The sequence below is a fragment of the Myotis yumanensis genome, unplaced genomic scaffold (genome assembly GCF_028538775.1).
Source record: "Myotis yumanensis isolate MYYU_CA2020_CCGP unplaced genomic scaffold, mMyoYum1.0.hap1 SCAF_11, whole genome shotgun sequence".
Classification (NCBI taxonomy): domain Eukaryota; kingdom Metazoa; phylum Chordata; class Mammalia; order Chiroptera; family Vespertilionidae; genus Myotis; species Myotis yumanensis.
This window is the reverse complement of record NW_027223762.1, coordinates 30,172,873-30,196,252: the sequence shown is the minus strand read 5'-3', so window position 1 is coordinate 30,196,252 and position 23,380 is coordinate 30,172,873. Positions and strand designations below refer to the sequence as shown.

The following is a 23,380-nucleotide window of genomic DNA, read 5'->3' as shown; positions in this document are numbered from 1 at the left end:
TCGAATCTGGGACCCCTCATTCCGCAGGCTGAAACTCTATCCACTGAGCCAAACCAGCTAGGGCTAGATTCTTTCACTTTTAACCTCCTGTGTTATTATATATAAAGTGTGTGTCCTATAAATGGCACATAGAAGGATTTTTATCTAGTCTGAAAACCTGCTTTTAATTGGGACCATTTACATTGATCATACTTATCAGTATGGTTCATTTAAGTCTTTGTTTTCTCTTTGTCCCGTCTGGTTTTTGTTCTTTTATGCGTCCATGCAGTTCTTCCATCCTTTGTGTTTTTATTGTCATACATTTTGCTTCTACAAATATTGTATATTGTAATTATTTGTGCTTCAAAAATCAGTTATTCTTTAAAGAAATTAAGAAGTGAGAATATTTTGTATCTACTCATATTTACCATTCCGCCATTCTTTGTTCCTTCATGAAGATACAGATTTTTATTTCCTTCATGAAGATACAGATTTTTATCTGGTGTCATTTCCCTTTAGTCTGAAGAACTTTAGCATTTCTTGTAGTGCAGGTCTCTTGATGGTAATTTCTTTCAGCTTTTGTTTTCATATTTTATCTGATAATACCTTTATTGTCTTTGTTTTTCAAGAATATTTTTTATGAATACAGTCAATCTTGCTATATACAGAAGTTATGGTGTTTTATTTGTTTTAAATCTTTAATTTAAAAGTATTACATATGCCTCCTTTCTCCCCCATTGACTTCTCCCAGCCCGTCCCCACCCCCGACCCCAGGCCTTCACCACCCTATTGTCTATGTTCCTGGGTTATGCATTATGCTAAGCAAAATAAGCCAGTCAGAGAAGGAAGTTATGTTTTATAGAGTCACAGAAAACACTGAATTAGCAAATACTGAATCATTGCCCCTAGGGGAAATACAGGGTAAGGTTCCTGGAAACCTCTAGTCATAGCATTTTTGTTAACCAATTTATATATAACTTTGTTTTATGTGTATTCCTATTTATAAAGACACATTATTTACTGTATATTGTTGATTCATTAATATTGAACACATGGCCAACAGCATTATAATTCATACCTAAATGAAGTTTATCTAATACATATATTTTCTCTGTAAAATGGTACATCACAATCTTCTGTGGTTAAGAACACTAGACAGCACTTCAGCACTGTGCTTAGGAGCCTATTTAAACAGCAAAGTAACTAACAAAAGCCACAAAAAATGTGAAAAAATGTGGCATTAAATAGGCTGGAAAAAGAATACGTGTTTACAGTCTGAGAGTGAAACAAGGAGACATAGGGTCTCCTTGTTTAACCTCACCTGGGAACTTGTGTTGGGTGACCGGCATATTTTGCTGTTCTGTGCATGTCTGCTATTGGGATTACCAATTTAGCCAGTAAACAAATTTGCAAATAGGGAATCAGTGAATAATAATGATTGAGTGTATATAATTTTAGATTGCCCTTTTTTATTACTATTTTAAGGATGTCCATTATCTTTTGGATTATGTTTTTTTCCAGTGAGAGGTCAAGTCATTCTTATTGCTGTTCCCTTGTCCTTTTCCTGTTTTAAAAATTTTTCTCAGTCTTTGGTTTACAACAATTTGACCTTTACAGTGTGTTTCTTTGTGGGTTTTATTTATTCTGCTTCTTGGATTTGTAAATTGGTATTTTCCATCACAGTTGACAAATTTTAGTTTGTTATATCTTTATTCCTTTTCCCCCTGCATCTGTCACTGTTGTAATTGGAGGGGGTACCAACTACATATACTTTAAATGCTTGATTATCTAATAGGCCACTGAGCTCTGTTCACTCTCCCCTCCCCCACCCCAGCCTTTTTTCCCTGCTGTAGTTCATTTTGCATAGTTTCTTTCTGTTGCTTTTTAAAAGCTTGTTCATCCTTTCTTTTGCACTGTCCAGGAAATCCAAGATGAAGGTGCCAGCTAGGTAGGCTTCATTCTGAGGCTCCTTCTCTCAGCTTATAGGTGGCTGCCACTTGCTCACATAGCGGAATAGAGAGACAGGGAAGGGTGAGCAGCAAGCTCTCTGGTGTCTTTTCTTATAAGGACACTAATCCTATCCTACCATGTAACCCTAATTACCTTCCAAAGGCCCTGATTCCAAATACCATCACGTTGGAGGGTAGGGCTTCAACATAAAAATTGGTGTGTGTGTGTGTGTGTGTGTGTGTGTGTGTGTGTGTGTGTGTGTGTGTGTCGGGGGCGGGGGTGTGGAAATCACAAATATTCAGTCCATAATATATTGCGGTTAAGAAAATGGGCTCTGGGGTTGAATTGCCTGACTCTCACTAGTTGTGTTGTGTTTTGAGTGAGTTCCTTAAGTTTTGTCCCTTGGTGGTGATTGTTGTTGGTTTTTAATCTGTTAAATGGGGATAGTAACAACAACCCTTGTAGCAGTAGGGTTCTAAGGAGTAAAATGAGTTTTTGCATGTAAAGTACTTAGAATAACAAGTAGCCCTCAATGTTAATTTTAAACAAAACAAGACTGGTGATAATAATGATCTTCCTAACTATAATTAGTATTTTCTTTGTAATTTGGGCAACGATGATAGAACTGATGTCTTCAAAGAATAGTGTACAATGACTCTTAGAATATTTCTATTTAAAGGTAGACAACCTGGCATAAGAAAATGCATTCTCTGAAAGTTCTTCTGAACTGAACATATGCCAATAAAAATGACTAAGCAAGTGTCGTATTAATTTTATTCAAATGCATCTTTAAAATTTTGCCTTAATTAGTACAAGATAATTTAATTATCTGAAAATGTGAACAAAAGCTTTGGATGTGGTATATTAAGAAAAATGGTATCTTAAAGCCACTTTGGTTCATGATGTTTAACATAAACATGTTTTTGCCTCTTGAAAAATGATAGGTTCTATGGATACCATTTAATCAACTTTATAATATATGTGGTAATTTAATCTGAATTAATGATTCTACTAATGGTACTACTTTTTCCTTTCCATCTTGGCTTTGTTCTCTGTAGGTGAAGTTTTGTATTAACTCATTACAAACTGAACCCTTACTTGCTCCTCTTATCTTTAGGCTCCTTCCAACTCTGTCTTTATTTCTGCTGAGGTTATATTCTATTTGTTTTTCAGATGAGACACTTTTTGCTCTTCCTGCTGCATCTGAGCCTGTGATACACTCCTCTGCAGGCAAGTTCTTTCTGCTAGCCTTTTATCCTCTGTGTATTCTAACTTTAACTCTGTAGTTTTGTTAACTCTGAACAGAGTAGTTTGAATTTACTAAAAATTAGCATGGGTCAGATATATCTACTGAAAAAGTTGAAATTGCATTTTATATGCTATGTCCAACGGGAAAATGGGCAGAACTTTTGATTAATAATTGGAAGGAATTCTTGAACCCTTGATTTACATTTACATATTGACTGTTCCATTTCTCCAAATAAAATTTACTTGCTGTATAGCTGAAAGACTTTCATGTGAATGAATGTCATTCTGTGGCATTTAATTGTCCAGTGTCTTCTTTTCTAAACTGTCAAACTCTATTCTCAAATCCTTTTTCCCCTCTAAAACCAGTTAAAATTAGCTTTTTTAGTGATTATACTTGAGGTTTTTCTTAAAGACTGATTTATGTCTGTGCATGACATATACGTAATTACCTCTGTAGCCATACACAGGCTTTATTGATAATAGCCTTAATTTTTTAGTAATGGTTCCAGTGTACTTGTTATTTATTAATTAAATGCTACATTTCATTTTAGTTAATAGTAAGTCTTTACTAACACTATTTTGAATCTGTAATAAAGCATACATTAACTCTGAGAACACTGGCATTCTCTAACTTTCCTTTCTGTCCATGGTCACAGAAAAAATTATGGACTTGAAGGAGCAGCCAGGTAACACTGTTTCCGCTGGTCAAGAGGATTTCCCATCTGTCCTGCTTGAAACTGCTGCTTCTCTTCCTTCTCTGTCTTCCCTCTCAGCTACTTCTTTTAAAGAACATGAGTACCTTGATAATTTACAAGCAGTATTGCCTACCAAAGGAACAATTCAAGAAACGTCAAAGGAAGCTTCCAAAGAGTTTCCAGAAAAGGCAAAAAATCCATTTGTAGACAAAGATTTAGCAGAGTTTTCAGAATTGGAATATTCAGAAATGGGATCATCATTCGGTGGCTCTCCAAAAGCAGAATCTGCCACAACAGTAGCAGACCCTAGGAAGGAAATAAATGTGAAGAGTAAAGATGAAGAGGATGACCTAGTTAGTAATCAACAAGAGTCACCTACAGCCCTTACTAACTTGACTAAAGAAGAGAACAAAGTTATGTTTCCAGAAAAAACAAGGGACAGTTTTAATGAAAAGAGAGTTACAACAGGAGCTCCTATGAGGGAAGAATATGCAGACTTCAAACCATTTGAGCGAGTATGGGAAGTAAGAGGTATTAATAATAAGCAAGATAGTGATGTCTTGGCTACCACAGGTATTATAGAGAGCAAGTTGGAGAGTAAAGTGGATAAGAAATATTTTATGGATAGCATTGATCAGACAAACCCTGAGAAAGATAGTGAAAGCAGTAATGATGATACTTCCTTTCCCAGTACACCAGAAGCTATAAAAGATGGTTCAGGAACATACATCACATGCACTCCCTTTAACCCAACAGCTACTGAAAGCATTTCAACAAACATTTTTCCTATGTTGGAAGACCATACTTCAGAAAATAAGACAGATGAAAAAAAAATAGAAGAGAAAAAGGCTCAAATTATAACAGAGAAGAATACTGGCACCAAATCATCACACCCTTTCCTTGTAGCAGCACAGGATTCTGAGACAGATTATGTCACGACAGATAGTTTATCAAAGGTGACGGGGGAAGTAATGACAAACATGCCTGAAGGTCTAACCCCAGATTTAGTACAGGAAGCATGTGAAAGTGAATTGAATGAAGCTACAGGTACGAAGATTGCGTTTGAAACAAAAATGGACTTGGTTCAGACATCAGAAGCTATGCAGGAGTCACTCTACTCTGTTGCACAGCTTTGCCCATCATTTGAAGAATCCGAAGCTACTCCTTCACCAGTTTTGCCTGACATTGTTATGGAAGCACCATTAAGTTCTGTAGCTCCTAGTGCTGGTGCTTCTGGAGTGCAGCCCAGTTCATCCCCGTTAGATGCTCCTCCTCCAGTTAATTATGAAAGCATAACACGTGAGCCTGAAAATCCACCACCTTATGAAGAAGCCATGAATGTGTCACTTAGAAAAGTATCAGGAACAAAGGAAGAAGTTAAAGAGCCTGCAAGTATGACTGTAGCTGTTCAAGAAACAGAAGGTCCTTATATATCCATTGCATGTGATTTAATTAAAGAGACAAAGGTCTCTGCTGAACCAACGCCAGATTTCTCTAATTATTCAGAAATAGCCAAAGCTGCACAGCCAGAGCTTGAGCATTCGGACCTAGTTGAAGATTCCTCACCTGATTCTGAGCCAGTTGACTTATTTAGTGATGATTCAATACCTGAAGTTCCACAAAAACAAGATGAAGCTGTGATACTTATGAAAGAAAATCTCGTGGAAACTTCATCTGAGTTCATGATAGAACATGAACATAAGGAAAAAGTCAGAGCTTCTCCACCACCTAAGGGAGGGAAGCCATATTTGGAATCATTCCAGCCCAATTTAGACACCACAAAAGGTACCGTATCACCTGGTGAAGTTCCAACATGGACCCAAAAGGAGAAAACGCCTTTGCAGATGGAGGAGCTCAGCACTGCCGTTTATTCAAACGATGGCTTATTTATTGCTAAGGAAGCAAAAATAAGAGAGAGTGAAACATTTTCAGATTCTTCTCCCATTGAGATTATAGATGAGTTCCCTACATTTGTCAGTTCCAGAACTGATTCTTCTAAATTAGCCAGGGAATACACTGACCTAGAAGTACCCCTCAAAAGTGAAGTTGCTAATGTTGAGGATGGAGCGGGGTCATTGCCTCGCTCAGAATTACCCCATGACATTTTTTTCAAGAAGGTACAACGTAAGGCTGAAGATAAAGTCCATGTCCCAGATGAAGTCTCCAAAGATAGGTCTGATATTTCAAAGGTGCCCTTACTGCCTCCAGATGTTTCTGCTTTGACCGCTCAGACAGAGATAGGGAATATAGTTAAACCCAAAGTTCTTGTGAAAGAAGCCGAGAAAAAACTTCCTGCTGGTACAGAAAAAGAGAACAGATCACCATCTGCTATAATTTCAGCAGAGCTGAGTAAAACTTCAGGTAATCCATACATTGTTTTGTGCTTTCTTGCCACCTTTTGACTTACCATGGAACATTTCACTACATTTTGCGTAGTATATTACATTTGTAGTGTCCAGTACATCACATCACATTGATAGAATCCTCTTCTACTGTCCCAGTTAAAGGTTTTAGTGCTTTTTCTACCCCTCTTGCACTCATCACTTACCCTTGTTCTTAACTTTTCCACACAATTGTTCATTGATCATTTGTATATTGCCAAGGAACTAGAAAAAAAAGTCAGAATTGGCTTCAGTGTATATTTCTTTTCTTTTGCTTCAGTGTTTCCTGATAGCATGAAGAGCAAGAGGTATTAAAACATTTTCAGGTGCATTTACTTTTTCCCCCCCATAAATTAATTTTTAAAAAATTTTTAATGAAAAAACCTTGATGTAATGTTCCTAATATTTCAATATACTGCAGTATTTTCCAGTAATAGGTGTAAAGTTATGTATACTGAGTAGTAAACATTTTGTTGAAAAGTATAAATTGAGGTATGCTATTATGAATTTTTCTGAAAAATTGTACTTATTCTCATTTTTTCTTTTGTCTCTACATTTCTCATGACCTGATTTGTGTAAAGTGATTTGAAAATGTGTTTGTAATTCTATGAAAATATGTAGTGATCATGTGGATTCTACTGAATCTGCTTATATACTGCAAATGGGTAGTGTAGTACTACTGGCAGAGACCAGTTTAGAGATTGTTGCTATAGCCTAAGAAAGAGGAGGCTATGAACATTAAGGTAATGGGATGAGCCTGGTGACATAGGACTTGGGGTTTGGTTGGACATGAACATGAAGGATAAGGGGAGGCATTAAAGATTACTCTATATGTGCAAATACATGGGTGGCAGTATGAGAAACTGAGTTCGGGAATTTTGGAGAATGAAGTGGGATTTAAGGAGAGAAGCTAAGAAAATAAGTTTTAAATATATTGGTAATACATCACCTAAGGGACATCCAAGAAGTGATGGATATTATACATAGGAAGCTCTTGAGAGAGACTTCGCTTTTATGTGTGTATTTGCCATGGGCTCTGGGATAGTAATTAAAGCCACAGATCAACGAGGGAGAACCAAGAGAACAGGAAGATTTAAAGGTGGAAGGATTGATTGGCGTTATCAAATACTAGCTCACCTAAGATTAGGGATTAAGAATTTATCAAAAAGGAGGGAAGATATTGGCCTGACAGTGGCTGGTGGTGTGAGTGGGCAGGGCTAGGGTTGAGGAATGAATGGGATTTTAGAAAATAGATATTAAATGTTGACAGTTATAAAGAAAGTTTGAGAAATAGTGTTAGCAATGGAAGGGAGACAATGGGGTTGAAGTAAATGTTGAATTAAAGGCGCTTGTAGAGAGTCAGGAGGGGAGGATGAGATCCAGAACTAGTTTTTATCCCTTTTAACAGAGTAAGAAAACACCCATTTCTTTATTATCACCAATTGATATATTTTTTTTTTGGATAGATAATACCTTTACATATACAATATTCAAAAAGTAGAGTGATAGGTCTTCCTGTCTCAAGTAAACACTTAGTGCTCCTTCCTAGTCACTTACTATGTCTGACTTATTTCATAGGTATTCTTCCAGACATTCTGTACTTGCCATTTAAAACCAAATCGAAAACCTTTATGAGCTTGATAAGTTAAAGTGGTATGCAAAGGTGAACATGTTTCCATATATTTATTGGCTATTTGTAATTTTTGTGTGAATTGCCTGTTCATATCCTTTGCCCATTTTTTTTTTTTAATCTTCACCTGAGGATATGTGGGTTATTTTTTAAAAATTGATTTAAGAGAGAGGAAGAGAAAGAGAATAAAAAACATTGATTTGAGAGAGAAAGCATTGATCAGTTGCCCCAACAGGGGCTTGAGTCTGAAACCTGGGTATGTGCCCTGACCGGGAATCAAACCCACCACTTTTCAGTGTACAGGAGGATGCTCCAACCAACTGAGCCACACTGGTCAGGGCTCCTTTGCCCATTTTTAAATTTAGATTTTCATCTCTAATTTTGGGAGTGCTTTAAATACAAGGATGCATACTCTTGTCATGTTACAGTTTTCCCAAGAATTTTAATTTTGCTGGACATTTAAATTTTCACATAGGGAAATCTATAACTTTATTTACTTATTTATAGATTCATTTTTACATTTAATTCTGATCTATTCAAAATTGATTTTGAATTCTGGTTAGAGATTATTTTATCCCACATGCTTTTTGGGTGAAGTTGTTTTCCTATTCCCATCATACTCTGATCTAATTTCCTAGTACCAGGAAACAATCCTAGGGAACACAGCGACACAGGGAACACAGAAAATCAGCACTGCCAGATTTTATGCCCTGGGTTGGACAATCAACTGTACTGTGGGTGTTGGTGCCACCTAGTGTTATAGATAGAAAATGAGGTCTACGGAATACTCTATAATTGACTATATGGAATATATTTAGTTGGGCAGAGAAATTTAGTGAGTTGTGGGTATTTGTTTCAAACTAAAAATGACTTTATAACAGGATTTTGAATCTTGACACATTGTATTGAATGAAACAAATGCTTGACTCATGCTATTACAAACATTATGAAATGACCTTAAGGATTCCCCCAAACCTGTGTACTTTAATGAAAACTTAAAGGTTTTAATGTTTCAGAGCCTAAAGACTATTACTTTTTAAATTCCAAATTAAAAATGCTTTGTCTTTTTTGGAATATCTATATATTTATTTTAGATTATAATACAAGAAGTCAACATTTTTTTAGTTCTCATTCAATAATATCACTTTCAATTTCTCTATGGTTTTTAGTATTCATTTTTTAGCAACTTATGCAGAATTGTTTATAGACTCAAAAATGCTTTTTTTTTTTTGCCATTTTAACTTGTTATTCATTTTCTAGACTACAGTATTTCTCCACATCTTAAGTTTCAATTCAATAGTTAATGTTGAAGTGCTATAATTTAGTCCATAGAGGGCATTATATTACAGCACATTAAACAGTGCTGTTTAATACCTTTCAGTAGTGAGACACATGTTTAGTTTCATAATTCAGGATAATTAAGTAAGTTCAAAACTACTGTGTAACTACAATTGTTTACTTAAAAAGTGAATGCTGTTTTCTATTGCTGGAAGTGGAAATAACTATTTTAGCTATCAAGAATTGTACACAAGCAATTCCCAGTTTAGAGTAGTACTTTCGATCCAAATGACTGCCTTGTTCCCACTTTATTTCCTTTATCTCAACATTGTTAAGAAAACAAAGCAAAACAAAACATGAAATTTTCTGGGGTTCAGAAGAAAAGGAAGGAAAGACATGGAAAAGGAAGAATCTTGGGAGAACTGGCTAGGGCAGACCTACAGCTTACATATTGCTGCCTGTGCCAAAATACACTTTCTAATGTCTGAAATCCTGCCACTTAGATATAGATACAAACCTCTCTCTCTTGCTCTCACTCTCTCGCTCTCTCTTTCTTTCTCTGGTTGTAAAGAAAAGAGTTTTTTTATTCTTTAGTAGGGATTGATATAATCATGTACATTTCCTACTGATGAGGTAAGTGCACTAAGAAAATGAGACTTTTGATTCTAGATATAAAAGAAGAGAAACAAAGAATGTAGGAAATTTTAGGGCATGGTTAGGAGTTAGGGGTATGCTTGGGGACATTTTCCTTACTAGTTTTCGTCATGCTTGGGAGAGGTACTTGGGATATGGACTTTGAGGAGTGGGAAGTTGCCAAACATGAACTTTGAACAGTTTATTTAAAAAGTTTTGTGTAAGGCTGATTTTGATTTCAGGAAAAGGAGACTATCTCCTCCCCTCCCCCTTCCCAATACTATGCAGTAGAACTTAGAATTTATTTACTTGCACTACAAGTAAAGCACTTTTCTGTTGTCCCCTCCTTTGGAATCCTCCTTTTAAGAGGAAATAGGTTCCTGTCCCAAATAATCAAAATGCTGTTGGGATGTATCTGCTCTATTCAAAAATTATCATTGAAAATTTTTTTATTTGTTAAATATTTGAAGGCAAAATAAATGATGTTGTTTTTTAAAAAAACAAAGTTATGTCCTTTATTTGCCTATAAAGTTGGGATTTAATCTGAAATAGGACCTATAAACTATTCATATATAAAATTTTCTCAGCTGGAAAATAATAGAACTACGTAGCAACGAACAATAATTTGTGTGAATAGGTACTTCGGATTTGAAAGGTATTGGTTATTGCCTAGAATCAGATGGCTTACTATATGTGCTTTCTTAGATGTGTTTTAAGGGTCTTGTCCCTTGTAGTTTGTTATTTTTAGCATAATACTAATCATAAATAGCTAGCACTTACATAGGGCCTACTTTTTGTCAGGCACCTGTCATAAGGCATTTTGCATAACACTAATTCATTTGATCCTCACAATAAGCATAGCCCATATAGCTTTATATTTTAACACATTTTTTTGTCTCATCAAAATTTCAAATTTAAGCATGTTCTTGCTTAGTTTACTAAACTTAAAGGAACTCAGTTTTAAAACTTTTCTAAGAAAGAAATGGGCAGAATGTCAGTTGATTTATATGAACTAGTTTTTGCTGTAAGCTTAATAAATTGCAAAGCCCATATAAACTGAAGAATTAGATATCACTATGCAAGGTTGAATTTCCAGGGCTCCTGTTTTTGCCTTTATAATCTGCCAGGGAGTTGTTAGATATATTTAATGTTTAGATGAATGTATACTATTACACATTCTTGCCTTCTTGGACTATTTTTTAAAATTGTCAAACCAAGTTAAATACCAGAAGATGTGAATGGTAAATACTCATATCTTAAGAAATCTTTCCACCCCCTTCTCCTGTTTGTGTAGTAATCTCTGACTTAAAAACTCTTTGGGTGCCCTAGCCAGTTTGGGTCAGTGGATAGAGTGTCGGCCTGCAGACTGATTAGTCGCAGGTTTGATTCTGGTCAAGGGCACTTGCCTGGGTTGTGGGCTCGATCCCCTGTGGGGGTGTGCAGGAGGCAGCCGATCAATGATTGATTCTCTCATCATTGATGTTTCTATCTCCCTCTCCCTTCCTCTCTGAAATCAATAAAAATATATTTAAAAAAGAACCTCTTTGGGTGCCATTTTTGAATGCCTTATCCTAAGGCTAAAATATTTATTGGCCTTCAGTTCTATGGGACTCATTATTAGGAAATAATATGTACTTACTGAATAGTTTGGGATATTTTCAGCTATGCTCTGACTTGGTGACAGGGTTCTCAAATATCATATTATTCAAGGGTCCAGTGAATAGTTTAAAGTTAAATATTCACTCTTAAGCTGAGAATACTGGGTTCTTTTTAAAAATAGCTTTGCTTTATATTTGCAGTTAGGCAGATAAGGGAAAGAACGGAATCATCAATATTCAGGCCTCTTCTGATATTAAGGATTTTGGAGGGTTTTGCAGCCCACACAGTTTTTAGAAAATTCCAGGAAACATTATAACTATTTTAGGGTAGCTGCATAGTCCTGTGAAATATGTATTTTTGTACATAGGCTACATATCTTATACTTCATCATGCATTTTAAAATATTTCAGCTGATTTTGTCATATATTGTCTCTTCTGCTTAGTCAGATGGTAGCATCTGTTGAGCAGTTATGGGACATTAGTAAAGACTAATATTTTGCACTGGAATTAACGACAATTTTATAAAGTTGAACAAAAATTTTAGAAATTCTGTACATAGATTTATTTTTATGTATTTATCAGTAAAATTTTAGTTTAGTCTCATATTTTCCCAAGGCAAATGATATAATTAACACATAAATATTTCTCCTCAAGCTAATAGATATTTATTGAAAGATTGAGTTGGAACAGGTGATAAATTCAGAATAAGTATAGATTTGTAACTCTCTGAATTTCCTTAATTGGAGAAGAATGAAAAATACCATTGCATTAGAAAGATGAGATTGTTGAAATTGAATAAAAACTTTTTTCTATTGAGTAGCATATATTAAATAAACATAAATAACTTGACTTTATCATTCTCTACTTATACCCTCATAAGGGTGCAAATGCTGAATGCTTTAAGCCTTAATCTTAGGAGAAACTAAAAGAGAGACTTAGCATTTCCCAGGCTTGAAATATAAGCTCTTACCCGTGAGATAAAAGCTATTTCAATTTTCCTGTCAATGTGCAAAATTGATAATTGCATCTGGAGGGCAGATCATGACTAGGTGGATGGTCAGAAGAAATATTTGAAGGACTAGGGCCTATCTGCTTTTTAATCTTATGAATAGAAATCCTATTGAGCCATTAAAATTATTATGTGGCAAATAATGTGTTTTTATGAATAAGCTTTGCAGTCAGTCCATGTTGTTGTTGTTGTTTTTCTTAACAGGTAACCACTGATTTTAGAGTTTTAAATGAAACTGAAAAGCAGCAGTATAATTTAAAACAAAACAAAAAACTCTACATGGCCTTAAGTGTACTTCAAATACATTTATTGGTTAAATGCCCAAAAAACAGCTCTCTTTTCTTTCTTTTGGTAGGCTGCCCTTCCTCCCCCTTGCAAAAGTAGCTCCTTTTGGTGTGAGCAAGAAGCAAAAGACTAGAACAATACACAGAAAGAAGGCAGTAGTGCCTGAGTATTAGTAGCCTAGTTACAGATTGCACTGCGTCAGACTGCTCCACACCCAGAAGGCGTCAGGTGACTCCAGCCCTGCTGCAGTTGTGCAGCAGAGGAGACTGCAGACTTCGGTTGAGGAAACGGGTATTTCATGTCTCAGGGGTAGACTTTTGCAGTTACAGCGTTCCTGTTGGTATGCATAATTGATCATTGTATCTGGAGGGCAGATCGTGACGAGATGGATGGTCAGAAGAAAAATTGGAAGGACAAGGGTATATCTGCTTTTTAATCTTCTATTCAGTTGTGGGTTGTTTTTTATGTGACTAGTAATATATTGCTAAGAATGAGCTTTACCGTTTAGATATATTTTGGGTTGAAAGTGAAACCTGTGAAAGGCTTAAGAGTAAAGATTTAAAACAGCTATTTCACAAATGTGTTTTTTTACATTTGGTTGTGTATGAGAAAATGGCATGTTTTCTGTCTCACTGGCGTTTGATTTAGTCTTCGTAGTCCTGTCTTTGATTAGGTTCTGTTTAATCCTGCACGTTTTAAACAGTATGGTTTTAACACATTTCATCTGTTGGTCACTTTGGCCTGATAGATCTACATAGCTATTTTTGTATTCCATAATGACGTATTTTCTGTGACCAAGTATTTTTTTTTAAAGCTGAGTTGGTATAGTTGAAATCCTATCTGAAGGTTTATAGGTAGCAAGATACTGTGTTTGCTTGCAATAAGCCTGTTTTCTTCTGTGGGAATCTTATTGAGCATTTAAAATGATTACCAGCCTCCTTTTAATTAGATTACATGTTTGTGTATCTTGAAATCTTTAAAATGTATACACAACAATTTGTAATGCACGTCTATATTTAAGTCACTAACCTTTGTCCTTGTAATAACCAATCATCGATCTTGATCCTCTTTCCTCCCCCTTGAAAGCCTAGATCCTTTCAAATCTCAGTGGATCATTGTGTAAGAATTTAAGCCCGTAAGTGGTGAAATGTTGACTGTAATGAATATTTAAAAAGTATTATGTAGATGATTAAATGTACCATTTTCACAAAAAGAAGGTGGTAGATTGTGTGTGTCTGATCACTTACAATAAATTATCTTAAAAATTAGTAGAGCTATTAAGTAGTCCTAATAGACTTTCCACACAGTAGTTTTTTTCTGGCCACATTAAAGTTTTATAATTTTTTAAAAATATATCCTTCTACAGTAGAATTGCTAGCAGGATTAGTAATAATGTTTCCAAAAGCAATATGTGGAGCTAATTATAATAACCCTCACAATCTCTTTTTAAAAATCTGTTTAATAAGGAAATGTGGGGAAAAGGTGAGTTTAAGATTACGTTCCTATTGAGATACAATTAAAGATTAGAAAACAATACAGCTTTGGATTTTTACCTTTATGGTTTCTTTACATGTGAATTTAATAAAGAAAATAATTTTTCATCATTCTGACCATTAGCATTACAAAGTGAAATATGAATCGATACACTAGTTTTTGCTAAGTAAATACAGCAGTGATAATGCAATAAATATAGGATTTAAAAATGGGTGAAAAGTCACATCAGGGCCTACTCTGCAACTAATAAGGCTCTATATTAATCATTTAAATCTTAGAACATTTAATAACATCATAAGTTCTTTATTTGCTGAACTAATTTAGGGATATTTTTTGACAGGAAAAATTAAGATCTAGTTTAGTCCATATTATACCATAAATTTTTAGGCACTAAATATAAAATCAAATTTATTCAAATGTCTCTAGGGAGCCTCACTTTGTATGTAAGTGTAATGGCCTAATATTTTTTAGTCCTTGTCTGTGGCTTTTTTACTTGGTAAGACTAACTTTACCTATTTCAGATTCATTGGTGAAGTTATATTTTAGTATTTTCTTTATCAGCAGTTAATTTTAATGTTGTAGATTATAGGTTATGACTTAAATGGAAATCAGTGAAAAGCTGAGGCTGACATGGATTGAGTTTTATGAAAAGTGTGTGACAGTAGAAGAAAGAACTAGATTCTACTAGATATATTTAAAAATATATATTTAGGCCCATTTTTTCTACTGTCCCATCCCCCCATCCCCTTAAGCACATCTAGTCATCTAATGGAAATACAGTGGTATAACAAGTGAGAGGTACTTTGATTTCAGGGTTTAAAATCATTTGGGGTTTTTGTTTTGGTTTTTTCCCCACCGATGAACTAGTTTTTAAGACATTTTATCTTTCAGGCTCAGACCAATACTAATAATTTGTATTTTTAACATATATTTCATCTTTGGATATTCTATTCTTAGGATACTTAAAAAATTGGAATCTACATAGTACTTGATTATTGAGGTTATATGGAAAGCATTGATTAAGACAGTCAGAAGATTTTGAAGAGCTTAAAATAAGGAATGGGTAGTTTTGGGGTTTGGGTGGTGTGGAAGAATGATATAACCACTAAACATGGTATTAACTGAGACACTATATAAAACTTTCTGGGTAGGACAGAATATTTACAGGACAATAGTTGAAAAATAAGATTAATGTGATTAAATAGAAGATTTGCAAGATCTAGGTCAGGTTTCCTCAAACTTCTCTGAATATAAGAATCACGTGGTGCTTAAAAATTCAGATTCCTATGATCATACTCAGATCTACCAAATCAGAATTTACAGGTGAAAGGCCTGGCAATCTTCATATTATGCATCCTGATCTAATTCATGTTATAATCATGAATTACAAATTTAGGAAACAACAATCTAGGCTTTCAAGTTTCTGTTCTGATATGTTTTGATTTTGGCCAGAGGTAAGACACTTACCTCTTTGGGTCTTAGTTTCCTTAGGTGTATGATCTCTAGGCTTCCAGTCTTGATGTTCTGTGGTCCTATAAAGATACTGTGTGCCAGATTGCAGAAGACATTGGGTTTTGGACTTTACCATGAAGGGAATAAAGAGCCTTTGGAAGTTTTAAAGTAGAGAGTAATAAGATATAGTAAGTTTGAAAGACTGGTTTGGGGTGCTATGTGAAATAACTTGGAGAAGAACTCAGAACAGTCAGGATGATTCTATGTACCCAGATTTAAGGCACATAGTGCCTGAGCTTGGCCTGAAATAGGAATGAAATGGAAGTGACAGATTTGAGAAGGAAGGAATACTTGACATTTGACATAGATTTGTGGGACTAGGGTGAAGGAGGCGCTCAAAGGGCAACATGAAATTTCAGTCACAGCAAAACATTGGCAATGCTAGGGCATTAGTATTTGTAGAAATAGAGCTTAAGTAGGTAGGAATAATGCCAAGCTTGGTTTTAGAAACTTCAAATATGAAGTGATGATAGAATATCTCTGAAGCTCAGAGACATGACAGCTTTAATGATAAAGAATTGGGAATTGAATACAAAGTGAGACAAATGAGGATAGTAGTACCCATTTATCTGTGGGAATACATTCCAAGACCCCATGGATGCCTGAAACCGAGGATAGTACCAAGCCTATGGAGTGCTATGTTTTTCCCTATACATACCTATGATAAAGTTTTATTTGTAAATTAGGCACAGTAGGAGATTAACAGCAGTATCTAATAATATAAAACAATTATAACAATATACAGTAATGAAAGTTATGTAAATATGGTCGTTTTAGGGGGTCTCTTGCTGAAGTCCTTGTATAGGCTCAGTGCTTTCTGGCACAAGACACTGCTGTCAGTCGGAACACGTGTGCTCTTCATGTCTTCCACACAGAAATGTAATGCCTTTTCTATCTTAACTGACCACTTATCACTCACTGTGGTCATAACTTTTGCATTTGAGGTGTGACAACAAAACTAGCCCAAATTTATTATTTTTTTCACAATTTCACAGATGGAAGATTCGGTCTTACCATTGATCTTAGCAATCTCAGCATATGATATTTTTCTTATTAAGTTGAGAATTTTTTACTTTTTCACTTAAAGGAAGCACTTTACGGATTCTCTTTAGCACGTCCGCGTTGCCAGCACCAATACTCTTATACTTTGGGGTCATTATTAAGTAATATGAGGGTTACTTGAACTAAGAATCCACAGTTGATCTGATAACTAGGACGGCTACTAAGTGACTAAAGGGCTGGAGGCATATGCAACGTGGATACGCTGGACAGAGGGATGATTCCTGTCCTGAGCAGGTGGGAGTGGAAAACCTAAAACCAACATTGTGTGGGTGTGAAGCACCAGGAAAGATCAGGAAGTTGTCGTCAGGGCAGTACAAGAAGCGGGATAGTGTTGTAAGGAGGAGAGAATTTTTAAGAAGGAGTGAGTGGTTAAATTCAGAGAAACTGTTTAATATGAAGACTGAGAAATGGTGGAATTTTAGGAATATGTGCACTGCTGTCCATTATTAGTAGTGCTTCTTGAATTTGGCTTTTAACATGCTATAGGTAAGACCTTTGAGGGAAGTTTTGAAGCGTGGGGATAGAAATGTTTCTAGAATTAGAATTCAGTTTGACTGTACCTTAAGATACGGTAGCTTTGAACCATTTCTGGAGCATACTTCCTTGCAAAGGTGGTTGTTGGGCTCCCTGATTTTTGCTTTTGATAAGCCACTTCCCATTTCTTCGAAAGCTTAATGTTACTGACTATATGGGTATAGGTGTACACATACACCGACATTCAGGTAGAGGAGCAGGGGTCTTGCTGCTTGAAATAAATGCCTTCCTAACCCCTGGGAATGCCCCCCCCCCCCCCCAAAAAAAAAAAATGCCTGAGAAGGGAACTTTGGTGTTAACCAATTGAGAGACCTATTGATTAGAGAAAGACCCTCTACTTTCCATTCTAAACTTAGTTGAAGCCTATTGTTTAGGTATTCAAACCACACAGAGTGGTTTTGTGTTGGGAGGGTAATATGGTACATTTTGTTCTGTAATCATTTTCCCCCACTAAATGGGGGAAATTCCTTTCATTTAAAAGATAGTCCACATTGTTTTAATGCTTGTAGTATTCTAAGTATGTGCTACTAATCCCATACAGTTAAATATTCAAGTATGAACTATATTAAAATGAATATAATTGAATATAAATCTTGGTTTTTATTCATGATTATTTCTAAATTGCTGGGTTATAATATTTAGGCATTTGTTGCAAAACTACCCTCCAGCAAGATTGTACAAATTATTTTGAGCAATCTATGGGAGTGTCCTGAAACCTTAGCCAAGATTAAATACTAAGTATGCATTTCTGATGATTTTAACTCTGAGAGAGCTGTTTTTGTCAGTTTTTAAGCGTATTACTTGATGAGAACCAGGTTTACATTTAAAAAGTAAATTTGCACATGTTTTTCCCTATATGGATAAGTAGTGAGAGCAATGGTGGAAATGGCCTTTTGGTGTTATTTACCCAAGTCTGAGTACTCTATTTCCTCACCAGGACTCCCAACTGGTTTTTCCACTAAATCCTAGTTAATGTTCCTAGAGTGTTCCTCTGATTATAGCACTTAAGGGGCTTTTCTTTACTTTCCAATTAAAGCTTATACCGTCTATCTTGGACTTTTATAAGGCATTCCATGGTTTAGTGCAAACATGTCAAACGCAAAGGCTAACACGGGCCAAATAAAACGAGGCATGCGGTCTGTGGGCCGTGAGTTTGACATGCTTGTCCTAGTCCCACCTTTTATAATCCCATATCCCATTATTTTGTCTCCATCCACATGGAAGGACTTGTTCCCTAAACATGCCTGTTCTTTGCATTTGCTTGTGTTTTTTTCCCTGTGTAGAATGCCTTTTTGCCCCGTTTCATTTTGTCCAAGTTGTGCTTATCAACAGCCCAGTCCTCCCTGAGGTGTTCACTGATCCTCTCAGATGGAGGTAACCTAGTGTTCCTCAGAACTCCCATCTCTTGGTTTTCATTTTGTAGCTTTTTAAAAAAATACATATTTTTATTGATTTTAGGGAGGAAGGGATAGGGAGAGATAGAAACCTCAATGATGAGAGAGAATCATTGATCGGCTGCCTCCTGCACGCCCCACACTGGGGATCGAGCCCACAACCTGGGCACATGCCCTGACCGGGAATCGAACTGTGACCTCCTGATTCATAGGTCCACGCTCCACTTACTGAGTCATGCCAGCAGGCTGGGCTGTAGCTTTTATTAGAGTTATTTATATGTATATCTTGGCTCTTTTTCTAGCCTGTAAATTCCTTGAAGGCAGGAACAGTGGCTTCAACAGTAGGTCTCCTTGTTGACTCTGCACAGCTTCTCAATCAAGTAAGAGGCCGAGAGCTCTGATGTTCAGCCAGGTTTACTCCTGGCCTTGAACTCTGTTTGTGCATTCTTGGAAAAATTTTTAAAAATGTTTTTTCAAGTGGGAGAAATAAGGAAAGGGATTTCCTACTTTACCCCTTCCTAAAGGAACAGTTAAGTAAATTAAGCAACTTTTATAAATCCAGGAGTTTTAGATTATACCTGCAGACAAGTCATTTTACCAGTCATTTTTTTTTCTAACTTTCTCATTTCATAGATAAGGAACCCAAGAAAACTAAAGAGATTATTTGTTCAGGACCACATAGCTTGTGGCACAGGGCTGTTGTTTTTATTTTACAATTTATATTTGTACTTGGACAACTGAAGATAAAAGCTAACGACCCATATTTTGATACTTTATTCATTAATAGTTGTGGCATCTTATAGAGCATGGTATATATTTCTTTTTGTATGATCTTCACTCTACAATAAAAGAGGCACTAGTCTATTACACAAGCCATGAAAGAAGGTAGGTGTTAGTTGTTTAGTGTTGTCAAAAGGTTAAGCCTAGTGGGAACCCTGTGGGCCAGGAGTATAATTTCTCTTCGTCCTTAGGGATTGGATTACATGCTTGAGTGTAGGAAAAATATTTAAGCAGTGAATAGAATTGTTATTCTGGTCTGTAGGTATCCCCTACATCACCTTTTTATTTATTGAGTTAATTCCACCTCTTCCTAGAATTTAGGCTAAAGGATGTTACTAAATTTAATATAGCCAATGCTCCTCTTTGCATCTTTGGAGCAGTATTCTGAGACCACATTTTATTTCTCTGTGTTACCATGGATAATGCTGACTTATGTTACTTGGTGTGTTGTGTCTGTATGGGGGATGGGGGTGGGCATTATACAATGTGTAAATATATTTAAATCTTCATGGCTTTCACATTTTAATCCAATCACCTCTTCGGCATTTATGTAAGGTGTTGATAGACACTGAAATACTATTGTCTCTCCTTAAATACTCTATCATCACTATATTGTACTATGTAGCATTTACTTAAAGAGCTCAGAGTAAGTGAAAGATGAAAAATATCAAATATGAATGATATCCCTGCAAATCTATTGTTAAGAATTTGGCAATGAGGTAAATTTAGGAATTTCTATTCTCAGACTTTAGATTTGCTAAAATTCTGACTTTCCATAAGAATGAGAGGAATTATAGCTGTTCTTTGTTATATACACTTATTTGTGTATTTTTAATCTAAAATAATTTAGATTATTCTGGTCAATGATATGAAGAGAAATATTACCTTGTTTCTTTATCTGTACTATTAGCCATTTACTCAGTGAGCATTTATTTTTGAGTGTGTACAACAGGTGTATAAAGTTATAGAAGTATTAATATAACAAACTAGCTTCCCTATTAATGAAGTTCATTCTTTTTTTGTGTTAGTAATTTGCTTTGAGTCCCCCTCCCTTCCAGTTTATTAAGCTTGTCACGTTTCTAGAGTTACAGAACAATGTTTTCTATTTAATTTCTATTAGTAGAAAATAGGATTTTGAGCAAGGTCTGGTGCCCATTTCTTGTAATGCTTGGATGCCAACAAGAAGTAAAATTACACCATAGTATGTTATGCATTGAACAGATGTGTACTCTAATTTTAGGCATTCATTTGTCTAAGTCTTGGCTCAATTCTAGTAATTTAAAATAAACAACCACATGCTTATCAGAATTTATCAGAAATACAGATTTCGTATAAGAAGAGTCCTTACTGTGACATCCTTCACAACTGAAGATTGTTAAAAGTCTGCAGGTAGGGAGAACCATTGGCTCAAAATATGTGTAAATAATGTGCTTAGAGAGAGCATATTTATTTAGCTTTACCTTAGAGAAAGTGGAATTTGCTACATATATGAATTTTCCTGTGCAGGGAAAATTATGGTTTGAGATTGGAAGTGGGAGGTTAGAATTATTTTTTGTTGTAATTTTTTTGTCCTCTTAATAATAAAGCTGGAAATAGAATCAATAGGATTAAAGGAAGTATTGAAAACTATATGAAGTAATTTAGTATATTGGTGAATTTAATTAATTTATAAATGAGGCATGTGTGGTAACTTCACAGCTTTCTACCTGAGAGAAGTTTGGTTATCCTTAGAAGCAACTAAAAACCACAGGTAGTTTTTACCTTTATGTAATGTATTGAAACATTTTCTACTTAAAGACAGTGTAGGGAAAAAAAGACTACTTGAAGCAAACTCATTTCATAGCTAATAAAGGATTTGATAAAGACTTACCTTGAAACAAAACCAACAGCTATGAAAACAAGTTTTAGTTTATTCTTAATGAAACAGGGTGTAATCACAGCTGTAGATAAGTTCTTAGAATGAAGTGAGGATAAATCAAGTTTTGGGGCTTGTAGTGTGTGTAATTTTTACCACAGAATTATTTGGTAGTACAAAATGGCATCTTTTACTTCATGGTTGAATTTCTCAGTGGATCATATAGGATGTCCCTTTACAGAAAGTGTTCAAGGGTTTTATTAACTTTCCTAGTGGCTTCTCTAATCGTTTGAGGTCAGATGTTCTGGTTGAAGTGCCTATTGGATCTTTTTTGGAGTAATTCTCCAATATCACTCATAATATTACACTCATAAAATCCTGCATTATTAGAAAGATTTTCAATTTTGCATTGTGGTTGATTTGTGTTGTTTTATCTGGATATAGTTTCCAATTTTTATTTTCAAAGTTAGACCATTTAGATAGCTTCTAGGAATCATTTTGCAATTTAAACAGAACATGATTTATTATCATTGAACCTATATTACTGGAATTGTATATGTACATAACTCTGCTCATGTATATAACTCTGCTCACGATGTTAGTAAATTGCTTCTCCAATTGATATTGAAATACTATTTGGATCCTCAGGTAGGATAAAAAGCAAACTTAAGTACTGACATATACTTTTAAATACAAAATGTGGTATGATGGAAAAAATGAGACCTTCATGATCAGAGCTGAATTTCAATCTGTAAGCCTGCACAATTTATTTAATAATACTTCTAAGCCCCAGTTGCCTCATGTATAGCAGATAATAAATTATAGAGTTGTTGTGATTAATGGTAATGCATACAAAGTACTTGCACATGCGTTGGTGGTATAGTGGTAAGCATAGTTGCCTTCCAAAGTACTTGCACAGTTCCTTGCTCAGAATAGGGAATTACTAAATTATTATAGAAAACTCGAAGTATAGAATTTATGCTAGTTTTACATAAAATGTTTTTTCCTTAGATGTGTGGGGGTTGAAATTGACCAATATACTGTAATGTTGTCAGAATTAAGGCAGGAAAGATTTAGTGATGAAAGAGACAAGGATCTGAAATTTTGTATCTTTCAGAAACTCTAGTTACAGGAAGAAAAGAAAGCCAGGAGAGATGCTGGTTTGCCAGGTATTTGATTAAGGTACTTTGTAGCCATACTAGGTATCCATCTATCTGAAACTTGCTAACTAAAACCAAGTTAGCAGTCCTTTCAGAGAAAGTTGAATTCACCTTAAAAAAAAAAAAAAATCAGAGCTTAGTTAAGCATTGCATTTAATATTCGATTGCCCTGCTTGACTTTATCTCTTGAAATAGCACCTTTATTTCCACATATGACATCTCCTTTCAGTTTAAACTAACTTGTTAGGAGGTTATCATTTTCCTAATTTTACACATGGGGAAACTAAGTTCAGCCATCTAATCGGGCATGCTGATGGAAATGGAAGAAAGAGTTAAGCTCCCACTCTGCACAGATCTTTTTCTGGACCGTCACCTGTTATTTATTAGCCAAGTGAATGCTTACTATGTGGAAGTAAAAGCTTACTATGTAGTGCTAAATGATTGACTCTGAATTTGTGTCACTTTTCTTAGCAGTTGAGAAGAATTTGATTAAGGATTGTGATTTCTAATTAATACATAATTTATTATTAAGATTATGATTGTGAAAAATAGCAACTAACATTTTAATATTCTAATTTTAATATTTATCAATTTTCCTATTTAACTGTCTTACTCATTGTTCACCTGACTCTGTTAAAGAGAATTTAATATTTGCTTTTGTTTAAGAGGTAGGTATTTTCCTAGAACCATTCCTTCCCAGTATTATTGTGACCAACTAGTTCAACTTTTTCTCCTGATAGACAAAAGATTTTAAAGTTGAAACCTGACTTCAGGCTATTCAAGGAAGAGATTCAGTAAGAATTTGATTTGAGGCAAAATGTAATTGGATGACTTCTGCGCGTACTAGCACTATTTTTAGCTATGACAGATGATAGTTTATGATTACCAGATGTAGACAACTT

General features: G+C 35.1%; 1 protein-coding gene across 4 annotated transcripts in view; it reads left to right on the top strand.

The window, feature by feature from the left end:
• The window catches only part of RTN4 (reticulon 4), a 55,832-nt gene that overhangs the window by 14,730 nt on the left and 17,722 nt on the right, over window positions 1-23,380 (top strand). The window contains exons 2-3 of one of the 4 annotated variants that reach the window (XM_070429225.1): window positions 3,103-3,159; window positions 3,834-6,233. The exons of 1 other annotated variant lie outside the window; for it this stretch is intronic. In XM_070429225.1, coding sequence (XP_070285326.1) covers window positions 3,103-3,159; window positions 3,834-6,233 — 2,457 coding nt within the window. Of the gene's footprint in view, window positions 1-3,102; window positions 3,160-3,833; window positions 6,234-12,906; window positions 13,107-23,380 lie in introns of those variants that run through there. 2 more of the 4 variants (XM_070429226.1, XM_070429228.1) reach the window with 2 other exon arrangements.